Raw genomic sequence first — 19,811 nt, forward strand, 5'->3', positions numbered from 1 at the left:
ATGAAACAGTATTGAAAATCAATGCTACCGGAGCTTTAATTTGTAAGATCTTAATCTTAACTAAAACTGTGTGTGCATGTAAGCAACCATCTGTATAAGATGCTTAAAATTCAAAGAATTAAAAAAACACTGAATCATTTTGTCTACACAAAGTCAAACACTTAAACACTTAAAAGTATCTAAATTAATGCATAGTATGCAATCTTGATAGAAAACTACTTAAACACAAATTAAAGAAACTTCTAAGTACAGAAGAGAGAATCTGGATGGCAAATTAAATTTGACTGAAGAGATGGGATATCAAGTTATTTTGAGTTTTTAGGGAGTGTCAGCATGCCTAACTAGCAGCCATGTGACCTTGAGTGAGTTATTTTACCCCAACAAGCCATAATTTTTCAACTACAGAATGGGTATAATTACCATTTTGAGATCTTTCTGGGATTCAATGTGAACGAAAAAAATGGAAAAGCTCATGGTATACTTAAAGAATTCATGTCCAACTAGAACCTCTGTTACCCCAAAATTCATGTGCTGAAGTCCTAAGGCTAACTACCTCAGAACATGACCTTATTTAGAAATAGGGTCTTACAGATATAATTAGTTAAGAGGAGGTCATTAGGATGGGCTCTAACACAAAATGATTAGTATCTTCATAAAAAGGGGTAATTTAATAATTCAATAACAAAAAACACCCCAAAATCCAATTAAGAAACAGGTAGAGGATCTGAATAGATATTTTTTCTGAAGAAGACATACAGATGACCAAAAAGTGTACAAGAAGATGTTCAACATCACTAATTACCACGGATATACAAATTAAAACTACAACAAGACATCATCTCATATCTATCAGAATGGCTAAACTAATAGAAATTGTTGGCAAGGATATTGGGAAAAGGGAACCTTTGCCCTCTGTTGGTGAGAATGTCAATTGGTGCAGACACTACGGAAGAGAACGTGGAGGATCCTCAAAAAAAAATAAAAATAGAACTACCATATAATTTAGCAGTTCTTCTTCTGGGCATTTATCTGAAGAAAACGAAAACATTCATTCAAAAAGATGTATGCACCTGTTCACTGCAGCATCACTTACAACAGCCAAGATATGGAAACAACCTAAGTATCCACTGATATGTAAATCGACAACAGAATACTATTAAGCCATAGAAAATGAAACCTCGCCATTCGAGACAGCACGGATGGGCATTATCCTAAGGGAACTAAGTCAGTGAAAGACAAACACTCACTTATAAATGTGCAATTAAAAAATCAAACAAGCAAAACAATGAAAGAAATGTTCCAGATAGAGGGTGGCTGGGGTGAGGCACTGGTGAAATAGGTGAAGGTGGGGGTCAAAGGTACAAGCTTCCAGTTACTAGGATGTGAGGTATGGCAAGGTGACTATAGATGATAATATTGTATTATATGTTTGAAAGTTGGTAAGAGTAAATCATAAAACTTCTCATCATAAGAAAAAAAAATGTAACTTTGTTTGGGGATGGTTGCTAACAAGAATTATTGTGTTGATTATTTTCCAGTATATATAAATATCAAATCATAATGCTGTGCACCTGAAGCTAATATAATGTTGCATGTCAACCATGCCTCAGGAGAGAAAGGGAGAATGCCATGTGAAGATATAGGGAGAAGATAGCCATCTACACGCCAGGGGCAAGAGACCCAGAACAGCATCTTCAACACAGCCCTCAGAAAGAACCAACCATGCCAGTGTCCTGATCTCAGATTTCCAGGCTTTAAAACTGTGAGACCAAAATTTTCTGCTCTGTAAATCATGCAGTGTGTGGTGTTTTGTTACAGCAACCCTAGCAAGGAAATGATCTTATCTGGAAATAGGGCTCAGAAAATGTAATCAGGATGAAGTCACACTGGATTGGGATGGGCCATAAATCTTATGATTGGTGTCCTTGTGAGAAGACCATGTGACAACACAGAGACACTGGGAGACACCCAGAGAAGACCACGTAGCAACAGAAGCAGAGACTGGAGCAATCCAACCGCAAGCCAGAGAACACCAGTGACTGTTGGCCACCGACAGAAGCTGAGAGAGAAGCAGCAAGACCCATTTCCAGAGATTCCAGGAGTAACCAAATCTGCCAACTCCTTGATTTTGGACTTCTCAACTCTGTAACAGTGAGAGAATAATCTCAGTTGTTCATCAGATGAGTGGATAAGAAAGCTGTGGTACATATACACAATGGAGTATTACTCAGCCATTAAAAAGAATTCATTTGAATCAGTTCTGATGAGATGGATGAAACTGGAGCCAATTATACAGAGTGAAGTAAGCCAGAAAGAAAAACACCAATACAGTATACTAACACATATATATGGAATTTAGGAAGATGGCAATGATGACCCTGTATGCAAGACAGGAAAAAAGACACAGATGTGTATAACGGACTTTTGGACTCAGAGGGAGAGGGAGAGGGTGGGATGATTTGGGAGAATGGGAATTCTAACATGTATACTATCATGTAAGAATTGAATCGCCAGTCCATGTCTGACGTAGGGTGCAGCATGCTTGGGGCTGGTGCATGGGAATGACCCAGAGAGATGTTGTGGGGAGGGAGGTGGGAGGGGGGGGTCATGTTTGGGAACGCATGTAAGAATTAAAGATTTTAAAATTAAAAAATAAATAAACAAATAAAATTAAAAAATAAAAAATAAATAAAAGGAATACATTTGAATCAGTTCTAAAGAGGTGGATGAAACTGGAGCCGATTATACAGAGTGAAGTAAGCCAGAAAGAAAAACACCAATACAGTATACTAACGCATATATATGGAATTTAGAAAGATGGTAATGATAACCCTGTATGCGAGACAGCAAAAGAGACACAGATGTATAGAACAGTTTTTTGGACTCTGTGGGAAAGGGAGAGGGTGGGATGATTTTGGAGAATGGCGTTGAAACAGGTATAAGATCATATAAGAAATGAATCGCCAGTCTAGGTTCAATGCAGGATACAGGATGCTTGGGGCTGGTGCACTGGGATGACCCAGAAAGATGGTATGGGGAGGGAGGTGGGAGGGGGGTTCAGGATGGGGAACAAGTGTACACCCATGGCAGATTCATGTTGATGTATGGCAAAACCAATACAGTATTGGAAAGCAAAATAAAGTAAAATAAAAATAAATAAATAAATAAAGCCACACAGTTTATGGCAATTTGTTACAGCAGCCCTAGGAATCTAATATAGGGAGTGTTACATAAAGTATTCTGTCCACTTACAAAAGACTATGTGAAGACTTATGACTGGAAATTATGCTTCCATATCTAGTCCAGAATTTTAAATTATCAAATCCAGAAGAAGATTATGTGATTGTTACTAAGAAATGTATGACTGGTGTGATTTCTGAAGCCGGTCATTTCCTAAACTACTTAGCATGTATGTACTGTGTTGGCCAAAAAGTTCATTCAGGTTTACCCACAAAATTGTGCAGAAAAACCCAAACAAATTTTTTCACCAACCCAATACCACCATGAAAAAGAAGAGAAGGAGAAACATGAAAGGTGAAAAGATTATCAACAAAATCTGTAATGGAAAGTAAAATTAAAGCAAAGATTAAATCATAATTATGAAGCTAGAAGTATGTTCTATTTATGAAATCAATTATTAAAACATGTATTATTATACTGAGTAAGAGAAAGGGAAGCCTTTTCTACAGAGGGTTTATTTCCTGGCATAGCTCTTTTTGCTGGTGGCATATCATATGTTTTCAATTTCAATCCAACTTTCTATAAGAAAAAAAAAAAGATATTTATTCTCCAGAAAAACTGAATTGGTCAACTATAATAGTCTTTTAATCATCAGCTTCAGTAGATTCTCTGCCTGTCAGTAAACAATGGGACAATCGATACTGTTCTTTTAAAACTTTACAGCCCTCTTAGATCTACTTCATTTCACAGTTTTGGCTGAAAGTGTTTAGCTTTCAGAAGTCTTAACCACAAGTGTCCAAGGTACTAATTCAAATATGAAGCCATATCTCTGGTTTAATCTTGGTTCCCATTCATCTTCAGTCCCCAGCAATCCAGATGCTGTACTTATTCCAATATGCAGTGATTTTTCCACTACCAAACTGGCCATCAATTTCATTTTCCATTTGATCTGGGATCCCAGATAAATGAGATTGCTGTTGTACTGTTTCGTTTTATTCCCTCTGTTCTAAAGTTACCTCCTTAAAGGAAATACAGTTGGCCAGATAACAGATTATATATCATTGGGCAGGATAATTAACTTTCTTGGTGCTCCATTTCTGCATTTATAAACTGGGAATAAGAATCTCATAGGATTGTTGTAACATTAACTAATAAGGCTAATGTCTAGAACTTATAAATAGCTCAACAATGTTAATTCTATCTCCACTTGCCTTAATGTTATGCACTGAATAATTAAAACAGGATCAATAAGAACAGAATCATACCATGACTTCTGCCCATGTACTCATACTCATGGACTCCACCTAGCTACATGCTAATTTAAATCGCCTATGTATGCTTTTTTTAATCCAAAACCTCCAACTGTGTACTGGAACCCATCTTTTTCTAAAGATATTATTCTAGAAGTCTATCATCCTTCTCCTATATTTTAAATTCCAACTATACACAAATATTTCTCTATTTCTTCTATCTTAACCTACAGCAACAAAACAACCTCTATGGTCCCTAATACACCCATTTTTCTGCTTACTTTTACAGCAAAACTTCTTAAAATTATTATTTATGCTTAGTGATTTCAGATCTTCACCCATTCTCTTTTAGCCACTCCAGTATGTCAGATCCACATAACCTCACAAAAGTTGATTTGGTAGCATTAATCACTCTTTTTTATTTTGATGCATTCTTTACTTAGCTTCTAGGACAACAAAAATATCCTGGTTTACTTCTCATCTTCTCATCTACATGTCATACTTGCTTAGTCTCCATAGTCTTCCTTCTCTTCCTCCAGACCTCTTCATGTTGGAATGGCCCATGGATGAATCTTTGGTATCATTTTCTTTCCTCTATTTTCATTCAATTCCTTTTATTCTCAGTCTCACAACTTTAAATTTTTACCTTTTATATCACAATTCAGTTCAGTGCAGTCAGTCGTGTCCGACTCTGCAACCCCATGGACTACAGCACACGAGGCTTCCCTGTCCATCATCAACTCACTGGGCTTGCTCAAACTCAAGTCCATCGACTTGGTGATGCCATCCAACCATCTCATCCTCTGTAATCCCCTTCTCCTCCCATCTTCAATCTTTCCCAGCATCAGGGTCTTTTCCGATGAGTCAGTTATTCACATCAGGTGGCCAAAGTACAAGACTTCCAAATTTGTATTTCCACATATATCTCTCTACTGAATGTCAAATTGGTCCCTTGAAATCTATACATGGATAGAGTCACCTCAAACTGAACATGTTCAAAAGTAAACATCATCCTTCTATTGTGCCCCCAAAAAAAGTATTCTGTGTTTTTTTTTTCTCCATCTTCAGTTCAGTTCAGTTCAGTTGCTCAGTCGTGTCTGACTCTTTGTGACCCCATGAATTGCAGCATGCCAGGCCTCCCTGTCCATCACCAAATCCTGGAGTTCACTCAAACTTACGTCCATTGAGTCAGTGATGCCATCCAACTATCTCATCCTCTGTCGTCCCCTTCTCCTTCTGCCCTCAATCCCTCCCAGCATCAGAGTCTTTTCCAATGAGTCAGCTCTTCGCATGAGGTGACCAAAGTACTGGAGTTTCAGCTTTAGCATCATTCCTTCCAAAGAAATCCCAGGGCTGATCTCCTTCAGAATGGACTGGTTGGATCTCCTTGCAGTTCAAGGGACTCTCAAGAGTCTTCTCCACACCACAGTTCAAAAGCATCAATTCTTCGGCACTCAGCTTTTTTCACAGTCCAACTCTTACATCCATACATGACCAAAGAAAAAACCATAGCCTTGACTAGACAGACCTTTGTTGGCAAAGTAATGTCTCTGCCTTTCAATATGCTGTCTAGGTTTGTCATAACTTTCCTTCCAAGGAGTAGTAGTTAGTAGTTTGTCGCTCAGTCGTGTCCGACTCTTTGCGGAGCCTACCAGGCTCCACCCTCCATGGGATTCTCCAGGCAAGAGTACTGCCTGGAGTGGGTTGCCATTTCCTTCTCCAGGGGCTCTTCCCGACCCAGGGATCGAACCTGGGTCTCCCACATTGCAGGCAGACGCTTTAACCTCTGGGCCAGGAAGCGTCTTTTAATTCCATGGCTGCAATCACCATCTGCAGTGATTTTGGAGCCCAGAAAAATAAAGTCTGAAACTGTTTCCACTGTTTCCCATCTATTTCCCATGAAGTGATGGGACCAGATGCCATGATCTTCGTTTTCTGAATGTTGAATTTTAAGCCAACTTTTTCACTCTCCTCTTTCACTTTCATCAAGAGGCTTTTGAGTTCCTCTTCACTTTCTGCCATAAGGGTGGTGTCATCTGCATATCTGATGTTATTGATATTTCTCCTGGCAATCTTGGTTCCAGCTTGTGTTTCTTCCAGCCCAGCGTTTCTCATGATGTAATCTGCATAGAAGTTAAATAAGCAGAGTGACAATATACAGCCTTGACGTACTCCTTTTCCTATTTTGAACCAGTCTGTTGTTCCATGTCCAGTTCTAACTGTTGCTTCCTGACCTGCATATAGGTTTCTGAAGAGGCAGGTCAGGTGGTCTGGAATTCCCATATCTTTCAGAATTGTCCACAGTTTATTGTGATCCATACAGTCAAAGGTCTATTCTTCTAGGTATTCAGATCAAAATCTAGGAATCTTCTCTGACTGTTCATTTACTTTCACAGTCCATAACCAAATGATTAAGAAACATATCTGTAATGTATTAAGACTTCCACTTCTATTGTTACTTGTCTGGTCTGTGCCTGGATCCGGCTGATGTCTGATCCAAACTACAACAGCCTCTTATTTGCTCTCCCAGTTTCTCCATACTCTTCTACAATCTACTCTTAATATGTCAGCCAGGATGACCTCTTTAATATAAAGTCATATATTAGTCAATATTTAAAGTCAATATAAAGCCCTCTTTACTATAAAGATCATTGCTGCTCTCGCTCTACACTCTTTCCAGATTCACCATACTCCCAGTTGTTCCTTAAGTACAGGAGGCAGAATTAATCTTAATACCTTTGTACTTGATCTTTGCTGTGTTCTTTCCTCATATACTTATTTCATTTCCTTCAGACCTTTACCCGAAGAGGACAACACTATTATTTTCATGTTCCACAAGACACTTAAGCCTCCATACCCTGTTAATTTCTCTCTTTTGAAACCCTTTAAATTTAGTCATTTATTGTGTTTATCATCTAGGGTGTGTCCCATACACTAAGATATAAGCTCCAAGAGGGTAAAGATGTTTTTGCTTTTTATATTTTATTGATATATTTTGGGGACCTAGAGTGGTAATCTAACCAGCACAGAGTAAGGACTCAATAAACATTTGGTAAGTGAAGAAAGAAATTAGATAAAATTGTATAAGCATGAAGAAAGAATATTCTGGAATACAATTCCCCTTTAAAATCCTAAACACACTGACAACAACAGTTGTCACTTTTATACACAAATCATTAGGAAAATACCAGTTTCTATGTTCAATAAACTACCAAATAAACCTTAACTTCATGAAGAAGGCTCTTGAATGAATTCAATAGTATCTCAGGTAAAGACTACTGAACACAGTATGGAACAGTAAAATATTTATGAAAATCAGGAATAAACTTCTCAAGGAGTCAAGAATTGTACCAGAGCCATATATAGAGATTCTAGTTTTCTACACAGTAAAACTGGGGTAAAAAACTTGTGCAGAAATGAAAACTGATTCTGCATTCACCTTAGAAGAGCTGTGCAAATAACAGTCAAAGTACTTGAGAAATACAAAGCTAAACATCTCTAGGGTATCCGTAAGCCAATTGATTTCCAGTGGATTCTCTGGGTCCCTTGTTCTTCCTTCTTGTGTTTACTGCCTAATATTTGACCATATTCCTGTTTGTTGGCAACTCTCACAAGAGAGCAAACTAGAGAATGCAAAAATGAAACATAAGCAAATTAAAGCTACTCCTGATTGCAGTCAAGAGGACTATGCCGGAATCTTTGGACAGAGAGAAAACACATGTACTATTTAAAAGTATTCACAGAACCTACTTTCATATTTCTAAAGTAAGGGCAGTCATATACTTTCTTCATAAAGTTTTGGTGATAAGATGTCAGTCCTCTATATCCAAATTCCAATTTATATCACATATCATCTGCCCATGTGGCCAAGTGTTGGCAGTCATCTCATTTTAAGCATTAATCCTTTCTTTCAATTTTGCAAGGATAAAACCCTAAAGAAATATCTAGAGAGTAATTAACATATGGCTAAAACTATCATGGGAAATTTAAAAAGATGGATTAAAGGGTACAACTGGGACCTGTCGTAAATGAGAGGAAGCCGATTGGTAAAAATATGGTTTTCTCTTCACTTGCACAGGAAAAAAAATCTTATAAAGACTTTATTTAAAAATCACAGCAAGGCATCTCTTAGAGAAATAAGATTTCTTCCTCTCATACACATTAAAAGTGTAGAAAATATTTGTTCTTTGTAAACTTACTTGAATGTAAGTTCTATAGGAAGAGAGAACTTTGTTTCATTCATTATTGACAGTGCCTATAATAGGCAATTAAGGAATATTTTTGAATGAATACAGCATAAACAGATTGACACAAGGGTAGGAGTCCATCTGCCTCTGCAGATGACCATACACAATTTAAAAAAAAAGAGATGAATAATAAGCCAGAATTTTATTGGTACCTAGATAAAATGCAACACAACTACTCCTATACTTCCTAAATCATCCTTTATAAACTTCCAGAATTTTGTTGAAGAACTCACAGTCTATTTGCAATATATACATTTGTATATACATACACATGAAATGATTAATATTTTTCAACCAGGAAAACATGATTTCTGGAAATGACCCAAATAGACACTTCATGATAGAAAAAGAAAAAAAAAGGTGAAAGTTTGGGGAAAAAATTCAACTACTCTATGTAAAAGACTAGCTCTAAAATTTATTTTCTTTTTTAAAAAAACTATTAATTATAAAAAATTACATTAATTTTTTTGTTATTTAGATTCTAGGATAATATAAAAGTAGCAAATAAGTAAGCATAAATTATTTATTAATAATATAGTGAATACCAAAGTAAACCAATTTTTTAGAATTCTTAATATAAAAACACAATAGATGTGGACTATAAACAACACAGTCTGATGTAGGTATCTATAGATCTTGTCCTCAGGCTAATTATAAATTAGTTCAAAGTTTGCCAAAGTAAATCGCACAGCTTACATACTTCTTTGCCAACTGTCTCATAAAGCAGATGGAACCAACAATCTAAAGGACAATGAAAGATAATTTTTTAACAAATCCTTTTCCTTCTGAAGTTGTATGAGAAGAAAGGTCACTTTCTCACTAGCTTACCTTTTGATGTCCTTATCATTTTTTGATTGTACACATTTTTATGTATTATGCTCTATTTATGCATTCTTCAATAGCATCTTTATTTATGACTTTGTAAATCAACATCTTTGTGATAGGAGGCGAAAGTCACTTAGCTAATTACACATACTTGATAAGCTGCATAATAATAACTACTGCAGTACTGTACATTAGTTGAAAGCATGTAAATTACTGCAGTTATTCTCATCTGGGAAAAAACAAGAGACTTTTTTTTTTAGTTATTTAAAACATCTTTGTTGCCTCCATATCCACCTGCTTAAGTATACTATTCTTTCAGCCCAAATCATGACATTAATAATAAAATGAAGGTTAAATCCAGTTCTATGAGTCTAACCAAAGACATAAGAACAAAAACAAAACAAAACTCCAATTAATCCAAATACTTCTGATCTACAATTGAGGACTTGGTTATATGAAGCTTCTTCCAGATAATGCAATTGCAGTAAAAACGAACAGTTTAGACACTCCCCACCCCACAAGGATGTTGTAATGAAATCTGACTTGGTCCAGCCAGGAGATTAGAAGTGCATACAGAGAGAGAATGCACAGCACTAGAATATTAATATGACTTCTGTATGAAGATTGAAAATTCGGCAAAGTTATAATAAGGTCAAAATAACACTTAGATAATTTACTGCCAGAGAAAATCATACTCTCCTATGAGTGATTTACTGGATGTTATATAAAACGGAGTGTGGACAAGCTACATTCAGATGCAAGCTTGCAGCTGTCAGTGTCTACATTTGCTCAATCTGGCTAGAGGATGATTTGAAGGTTGATTTAATTGTAGCTTCTGAATCATGTTCTTCCCTATGTTTTAAATTGTTTAACATAAATATAAAAATGTTAAAGCAATTTTAAGACTGTAAATATTTAGTATAAAAAGCTGCAAATCCCTTTTTTTTTTTTTTCCTGGAGGAATGACTGAAAATAGGAAGACTGTCTGGGAAAATATACCACTACTTAATAACGGTGATTGCCCAATAGTTACAGCAAATTTACCCTTAGATGAGAAAGTTCATAGGATATTCAGAGAGAACTAAGGATAAACAAACAAAAACTAGGTTTTTGTGACCTGTTTCCTATAAAAGAAACAGGAATCTATTATCTGTTAAAAAAAAAAAAAAAAAGGTTCAGAGATCCAAGTTGACCAGCTAGGAAGGAATATCTTTGGTTACCCTGCCGGCAATGTATTTACCTAAGTATCTTCTCTATACCCAAACTCAAAGCAGAGATTCAAATCCTGCGCATGCTACCAGCACCAACACAAGGCTCCACCAAGGAGCTTTGTCAATGTCTAGTCAGCTAGAGCTCTCCTCAACCATCTTTCTATTCTTTGACAGCCTTCATCAAATTCCAGGTTTCACCTAGCCATTCACTTCCAGCATCAGCAAATCATCCTTAGGGAGAATATCTTGTTCCTCCTCTGCAAGCTGTTTCCCCCATTTTTTTATTTCCACTTTGATACATACCTCCTTTTCTACATATTTTCTTGCCGGGTTTTCTGGCACATTCCTTGGATATTCTTTTTACTGAAAAATGAATAGAAGACTAGAAAATAACATGGCGCTCCATCACAGACCGCCGGAACATGCAACACCACTATCTAACTTAATATGCTCCTGCATTTACTGAGTGCGAGAGATCCCCAACTTCGCTGAGTCTGCACATGCAATGGAGAAATGTTGATGCATCTTCTCAGAAGTCATTCGGTAAGAAATGGAAATTAGGAACCCATTTCTACCTAAATATACGTGCTGCAGAGGAAAGAAAAGGAGTAGGCACAGGGAAAAATAAGAACAGAGACACTAACACACATAAACAGAGCAGCATGCACGCATGTAAAATATGTCTACATGCCAACAGGAAAAGCCATGCATGCTATCAGTACATAAAAATTAATATCGTTAGAATAAAAAAGAGAAATATAAATATATCTCCCTGTTTTTCCTGTAGTAAACTCACCATCCTCAGTTGGGACGTATATGTTTAAATACAGGCAATCTTCACTCTGGTCTTGTACATACGATGAAACCACATCCAAGTTATTAGTAAACCACACAGGAAGCATGACTTCTGGCAATCTGCCATCAATGATATTCTGGGGGCAGACAGGAGCAAACTGAGTAGCATTCCTGATGTCTGACCAAGGAGATGGTGGTTCTGGAGGCTGAAAACGATGTTCCCCTGTTGGCGGGGCTGCATATGGAACACCAAGAAACTGAATAACAGGACCCAAAATTTCATTATTGAGTTCTTTCTTGATCCCTCTTATTTTGCCAAAGTTGGTAGTCACCAGTGGGTCTGCATCATCCAATTTTTGTGTGAGCACATGGGCAGCGTGAAGCAAACAGCTTAACACACAAAGAGTCAATGAGGCACCCAACCCCCTGTGTACCAAGCAGGCCATGACTGCTCTCCAAACATAATCTGGCCACGTGCATCTGGGCACTGCCATGGTCCCACATTAGTTGTACAGTTGTCTGGTTACAGTGAGTCACAGGTATTTGTATCCACTTGAGAAAAACCGTATATTGGTAGACTACACCTCTGATTTCTTAAAGGCGAGTTTGTCAAGAAAAGCTCAGAAAGCTCTTCGTGCAGCCAGTATATCCATTGATTTCACGTGTATTGAAGTAGCATCTTCAATCATCACTCTTTATCCGACCATATCCTATTGACTATTCTGTTTTCCATCGTAGCAATGTGGTGAGAGTGGCCACTGACTGTACATTTCCCGCTTACAAATCAAATCCAGTTAGCTGCAGGTCTATATCCTAGAGAAAATGAAAATAAATAATTAGTACAAACAAGCTAAAATAGACAGAGTGATAACTAGATGTTTTACAAGCTACAGAAATACATTAACAGTGGCTGGAGTCAGGTGAGTTAAATGCTACCACAGGAAAATTATGGTTTGATGTAAGATGACAGGTAAAATAACTGAGTATTAGAATATTGAGAAACTTGCCTCCTGACTTTATACACATTTAACAGAAAGCAGCTCTTGTCAAAATATACAGTGTCAGGAGCATTTCACAATACAGTTTTTTCTTAAATACTGAAGGCTTATGTTAAATTTTTCCTTTATTGAAGATCTTCAATCATTTTATGGAACCACAGTATTAATCATCAAATATACTAAAAATTAGAACTCAATAGCAGAAAACCTTTTTAAAAAAATATTGGTAGGGAATTAGTGGACTAGAAATAAACTTTGTAAGAAGGACTATGTTGATTAAACAAACAAAGTATAGGCCTAATCCCATCTTATACAGATAGACAAAAATAATTTTGGAACAAGAACACCAATGCTAGCTCAACTCTAATCATTTCAGTGCAACTAATTCTGAAAGATATGGGAATACCAGACCACCTGACCTGCCTCCTGAGAAATCTGTATGTAGGTAAGGAAGCAACAGTTAGAACTGGACATGGAACAACAGACTGGTTCCAAATAGGAAAAGGAGTACGTCAAGGCTGTATATTGTCAGCCTGCTTATTTAACTTATATGCAGAGTACATCATGAGAAACACTGGGCTAGAAGAAGCACAAGCTGGAATCAAGATTGCCAGGAGAAATATCAATAACATCAGATATGCAGATGACACCACCCTTATGGCAGGAAGTGAAGAAGAACTAAAGAGCTTCTTGATGAAAGTGTAAGAGGAGGGTGAAAATGTTGGCTTAAAGCTCAAGATTCAGAAAACAAAGATCATGGCATCTGGTCCCATCACTTCATGGCAAATAGACGGGGAAGCAGGGGAAACGGTGGAAATAGTGGCTGACTTTATTTTTCTGGGCTCCAAAATCACTGCAGATGGTGACTGCAGCCATGAAATTAAAAGACGCTTACTCCTTGGCAGGAAAGTTATGACCAACCTAGACAGCATATTAAAAAGCAGAGACATTACTTTGCCAACAAAGGTCCGTCTAGTCAAGGCTATGGTTTTTCCAGTGGTCATGTATGGATGTGAGAGTTGCACTATAAAGAAAGTGAGCACAGAAGAATGTATGCTTTTGAACTGTGTTGTTGGAGAAGACTCTTGAGAGTCCCTTGGACTGCAAAGAGATCCGACCAGTCCATCCTAAAGGAAACCAGTCCTGGGTGTTCATTGGAAGGACTGATGTTAAAGCTGAAACTCCAATACTTTGCTCACCTGATGCAAAGAGCTGACTCATTTGAAAAGACCCTAAAGCTGGGAAAGATTGAGGGCAGGAGGACAAGGGGATGACAGAGGATGAGATGGTTGGGTGGCATCACCGATTCAATGGACATGGGTTTGGGTGAACTCCAGGAGTTGGTGATGGACAGGGAGGCCTGGTGTGCTGCGGTTCATGGGGTCACAAAGAGTCAGACATGACTGAGCGACTGAACTGAACTGAACTGAACCTTATAAGGTCAGTCTCCTTGCTATTTCTCAAAAGTATACACAAAGTCACTGGCTACAGTTCCTTTACCTTCAATTAAGATTCAAGAATTTAAAAGACAAATTACCATTAGACTCAACTTGGAAAAGAGACAGAAGTTGGCATCATTATTTTGCAGATTTTTTAACCATCTAGTTATATATTTTAGGCCTTCCCTGGTGGCTCAGTAGTAAAGAACCCACCTGTCAATGCAGGATACATAAACTATATATTTTAAATATCCATAAATTTGCAACACGAAAATGAATTTTTGAGTCAAAGTCAATATATTTTAAATTAGAAATGTTCTGACTATCTGACAGAAATCAAAGGAACAATACAGAAAAGAATGTGGCAGTTTAAAGAACAACCATACCTAATCATAACATCCTGTATATTGACACTAATCAAACATCTAACACTGTTTACCCAGACCAACTTAAGACACATCAGAATAAAACGTAACATTCAGTGCCATGCATTTCACAGTCTACCTTACATTAACTACAAAATACCAAACAACTCGGCAAATCTGTCTTTTCTTGTTCAAGGAACTTTTTAGAGTGCTTAGTTTGAAAATAACGGTGTTGATTTGTATTATAGATGGTTCTATCCTGTCATTTTATGGGAAGATTCCTGAAGAAGTGCTGGTCTGGCAGTGAGGCTTCCCTGACTTTGTGTTATTGAAAAGGAGATTGTGAAAACTATATAGGGCAGCAGGAGATTTGATTCAAGCCTGGTGTTCCCTTAGCTCTGAGCAATTCATCACAGATGGCAATAAGGAAATAAATGCCTTTCTTCAAGAATATCTCAGTCTGTGTTAATTCGTATACCTTTGCTGTGAAAGCACATTAACATACAAAAGTCAGGCTTAGACCACCCCATTTATGTGCCAGAACTCCAGCATCTGTTGAAGATTTAGCTACACAAACTCATTTCTGTTGAGTATGTAATGCTCATTCTTACACAGAATTGTAGTGGGCCACAATTAGGTCTTTTCTGATGGCATTTTGGTCTTAAACAACTAGGTCTTTCTTGGTCACATTTTGGTGTTAAAATGCAGCATTTTTGACACCTAAGAGAACCTGTGGTGAGGATTTAAAAGTCTTCAACACCATATTTTATACAACCTAATCTTCAATAGTTATTCATAAATATTCATTACACACTTACACACTCATCGATAATAAAAAAGTACTTGTTTGGTTCCTAACAAAATAACTCTCATTTACACACTCACAAATCCTTAACTGTGTTAAAAATAAAAGGGCTGCTGTTTCCCACTAATGTGCTACTTTAACACAAATCGTGGAGGATGAGAATTTTGCATGCCATGGTAAGTTTTCAAATTCTAATGTTTAGCTTTTGAGGTTACAAAAACATCCCATTATACATGGGCTGACCTGTACAGGGAATTATAGTATGGACCCTAAATAGTTTTCAGAGGTCACTGTTATAAGAACAACAGTTGCCCAAGTGCAATGTACAAATATGGCTAGTTTAAATAACTGAAAATTTAAACGTGTGTGTGTGTGATAGTTGCTCACTCATGTCCAACTCTTTGCAACCACGTGGACTGTGTAGCCTGCCAGACTCCTCTGTCTGTGGGATTCTCCAGGCAAGAATACTGGAGTGGGTAGCCATTCCCTTCTCCAGGGGATTTTCCTGACCCAGGGATGGAACCTGGGTCTGCAGACAGATTCTTTACTGCCTGAGCCACCAGAGAAGCCGTGTGTGTGTGTGTGTGTGTGTGTGTGTGCATGCCAAAATATAGACTCTCAAATTTGTTGTTAGGAAATTTTTGCTATTTATTGGTGTTTCCTTGGTATATGCCAAATCCTTAGCTTTTAAACCTTTACACCTCATTTACAACAACCCTATAAACTAGGTTCAACAGTTATTCCCTTTTAACTCACAAGGTATTGAGACTTAAAGAGGTTAAGTGCCTTGGCCCTGGTTCTCAGCTAATCAATAGCAGATCCAGGAGCCCACTGGCATCTAATTTAAAGGCCATCCTTTTGATCATTACACTAGATACAGTCTCTAACTTCACAATTAACACTTTTTAAAAAATTGATCCTAGTGCCTTTAAAATTGAATTGTAAAAGTGTTTTATGTTCCTTCAGAAGATAGACTCTAGGTAAATTCTCTGACAATTTCATAGAAACAGAAATTTAAATGCTTACCCTGTTCTTACTGCAACTTTGGATTTTGTTACCTTTTTTATGACTTTTTAAAAAATTATTTATTTTAATCAAAGGATAATCACTTTACAGTATTGTGATGGGTTTTGCCATTCATCAACATGAATCAGTCACAGGCAGACGTGTGTTCCTCCCACCCTGAACCCCCTTCTGCTGCCTTCTTCACCCTATCCCTCTGGGTTACAGAGCACTGGGTTTAGGTGCCCTGCCTCATGCATTCACTTGTACTGGCCGTCTATTTTACATATGGTAATGTACATGTTTCAAAGCTAGTCTCTCAAATCATCCTACCCCCCACCCACTGAGTCCAAAAATCTGTTCTTTACATCTGTCTCCTTGGCTGTTCTGCATGTAGTATTGTTATTACAGTCTTTCTAAATTCCATATATATGAGCAAATACACAGTATTTTTCTTTCTCTTTCTGACTTACTTCACTCTGAATAATATGCTCCAATTTCATCCACCTCATTAGAACTGACTCAAATATTTTCTTTTTTATAACTGAGTAATATTCCATTGTGTATATGAACCATAATTTCCTTATCCATTCATCTGCCGATGGACCTCTAAGTTGCTTCCATTGTAAATATTGTAAATAGCTATTGTAAATAGCACTGCAATGAACATTGGGGTAGATGTGTCTCTCTCAGTTCTGGTTTCCTTAGGATGTATGCTCAGCAGTGGGACTACTGGGTCGTATGGCAGTTTTATTCCCAGTTTTTTAAGGAACCTCAACACTGTTCTCCATAATGGCTGGATCAGTTTGCAAGACTTTGTTACCTTTTTTTCTCCTTTTTTAACTTTACATTGAATGGGTGTTTATATGCATTTACATTAAAATAATGATGAGTAACCAAAAACAGCCCAAATTTATAATAGCACAAATGTCCACTAACAGATATTGACAGATGAACTATGATATATTCACAAATTAAAATTCTACACTTCAGTGAAAATAAAGAACATAGACTTAAATATCAACATGAATAAATCTTAAAATTTTTGAACAAAGATTAGATACAGGAAAATGTTATTTAAATAAACCTTAAAATATGTGAAACAAAACTACACATTATTCACAGATGAATGAATATGTAATAACACATGATTTATTATCCATGGGTAAGAAGAAAAGGATATTAAATTAGTTCTAGCAATTAATTAATGCTATTAAGTGATTAATTGGAACTATGAATGATAATCTGTGATGGGGCCTTAATTTGATCGTGTTGGGTGACGTGTATACACACACGTGAATACACACGTGTGCACACACACCTTTGTTGAGGAATTCTCTACATTTTTCTACATGCTTGAAGCATTTCATAATAAATATTGATTATACATTAAAATAATGAGGTCAGAAAATCCTTATTCAGCAGTCCAGGCAGGTAGATGAACTTATCAATCCGCACTATGACTAGCTTTCCTCTGACTTTTTCATAGGTGAAGATAACTAGCTCACAAATTCCTCCATTATTCTTCTTTGGTTAAGGCATGTGCAATTCCAAAGGGACTACAAAAATAAAACAAAATAACAAAAATAACAAAACAAAATAAACATTTAAACAAAACATCAAAAATGGGAACGTATTATCTCTTGCATTAATTTATCATAACGCCTGGTCCATTAACTAGTTTGTTCCTGAGTGACCCAGATCAGAGATGATGCTAGAAAGAATACAGAGAAATTTCTAGAACATTAAATATTCACAGTAGGTGGACACATTCATCTAATTCTTTCTTTACTCAACAAACATTTATTGGCTATCTATGATTCATTCATATGCTGTTGTGCTAAATCTTACAAGAATTTAAAGATAAGTACAGCCTACTAATTGTTTCCAAGTAGCTACAATATTGAAAAGAAACGTCACATTAAAAATGGCTCTCCTGCAGGTTGGAATGTGACATGTGTTCAGTAAATATATGATTACAGGGAGTTGGAACCCAGGAAGGTGTCTCCAACTTCTAACTTTACATAGCCTATTATGTCTTATTTTTAATATTACCTATATATTTTCTATCTTTGTTTTTACTGATTGTTTTCATTTGTTCAATCTAACCCCTCCTAATGAATTTTTAATTCAGGGGCAAGAATTTTGTGTTATTTTTATATCCATCATAAAATCTACGTGAAAATCATTTACCAAGTGTAGGCATAGGTTGCAAATGATCCGAACTGACTACATACTTATTACCAAAGCTGCTTAAAGTTTGACCAATGCTATACAACCGATGGTTGTTATCCACCATAGTTATATGCCATAAAGTTACTGCAAACACTGAATTGGGAAATATGGATCCACATAGCTCAAAGAAATATGGATCTCTGTGTGTGTGTGTGTGTGTGTGTATGTATATATACGTGTATATATGGGCTTCCCTCATAGCTCAGTTGGTAAAGAATCCGCCTGCGATACAGGAGACCCCAGTTCAATTCCTGGGTAGAGAAGATCCACTGGAGAAAGGATAGGCTACCCACTCCAGTATTCTTGGGCTTCCTTTGTGGCTCAGCTGGTAAAGAATCTGCCTATAATGCAGGAGACCTGGGTTCAATCCCTGGGTTGGGAAAATCCCCTTGGAGAAAAGAAAGGCTACCCACTCCAGTATTCTGGCCTGGAGAATTCCATGGACTATGCAGTCCAAGGGGTCACAGAGAGTCAGACACGACTGAGCAACTTTCACTTCACACTTCACACATATACATAGTTAGATAGATATTTCACATTGTTATGAATGAATTCATCCTGGTAGATTCTATTTTCTTTATTTTACAAAAGAGAAAACAAAACTCAAAAGTGTTTGGTGACTTGTCTGAAGCCACTTCACTAATGGGCTTCCCAGGTGGCTCAGTGGGTAAAGAATCCCCCTGTAATGCAGGAGATGTGGGTTTGATCCCTGGGTCAGGAAGATCTCCTGGAGGAGGGCATGGCAACCCATTCCAGTATTCTTACCTTGAGAATCCCAGGGATAGAGGAGCCTGGCAGGCTACACAGTCCATAGAGTTGCACAGAGTCGGACACGACAACTGAGCATGCACGTACCTCATTAACAGATGTCAGAGCTGGGATTCAAATCCCTTCTACCTGACCCCAGAGTTGGAGCTTCTTGCACTGCAGTGCACTTTCTACTGTCTCCATGCTCTGATCATCTCTATGTGGGAGTTGAAGCAAGAAGTCAGATCATCACCTTGCTCAATCTCAGCAGGAAGTGCGCTCATGTGGTGACTCACATTTTTTGCTGCTTTGCTCATGTCTGTGAATGACTGCAAAAGCACTGTGAGTATTGACTTTGGGGTTAAAAAAAATTTAGTGAACGGGCAAAACTGTAATACAGATCCAGGAATAATGAAGACTGACTGTATTAACTAAAGAAAAATAATGCTTTGTATCTATGAATCTATAAGTTATTTCGAGGTCAGAACATATTAGCCTTGTAACAGCACTTAGTAATAATAATGGGATTTAAGAGTTGCATTTTGTAATAATAATGTCATAAAATTTCATTTAGTAACATCTGGTTTCAGTGGAGTGCAGCAGTTTTCAAAGGCCAAGCCTGGCCATGCAACTGAAATGTGTTTTCGGGAAGAGCTCACTGTAAGAGAATCTGACCATCAGCAGACTGTGGGCTTCCTATACCAGGATGCTT

General features: G+C 37.2%; 1 protein-coding gene across 2 annotated transcripts in view; it reads right to left on the bottom strand.

Annotated features, from left to right (window-relative positions):
• The window catches only part of NLGN1 (neuroligin 1), a 786,357-nt gene that overhangs the window by 753,592 nt on the left and 12,954 nt on the right, over nt 1-19,811 (bottom strand). The window contains exons 2-3 of one of the 2 annotated variants that reach the window (XM_069559778.1): nt 11,510-12,321; nt 11,017-11,076 (exon numbers count right to left, since the gene is read on the bottom strand). In XM_069559778.1, coding sequence (XP_069415879.1) covers nt 11,017-11,076; nt 11,510-12,002 — 553 coding nt within the window. In that variant the 5' untranslated portion in view covers nt 12,003-12,321. The remainder of the gene's footprint in view (nt 1-11,016; nt 11,077-11,509; nt 12,322-19,811) is intronic. The other variant, XM_069559761.1, reaches the window with a different exon arrangement.

This window comes from Ovis canadensis, chromosome 1, assembly GCF_042477335.2.
Source record: "Ovis canadensis isolate MfBH-ARS-UI-01 breed Bighorn chromosome 1, ARS-UI_OviCan_v2, whole genome shotgun sequence".
In the NCBI taxonomy this organism is placed as follows: domain Eukaryota; kingdom Metazoa; phylum Chordata; class Mammalia; order Artiodactyla; family Bovidae; genus Ovis; species Ovis canadensis.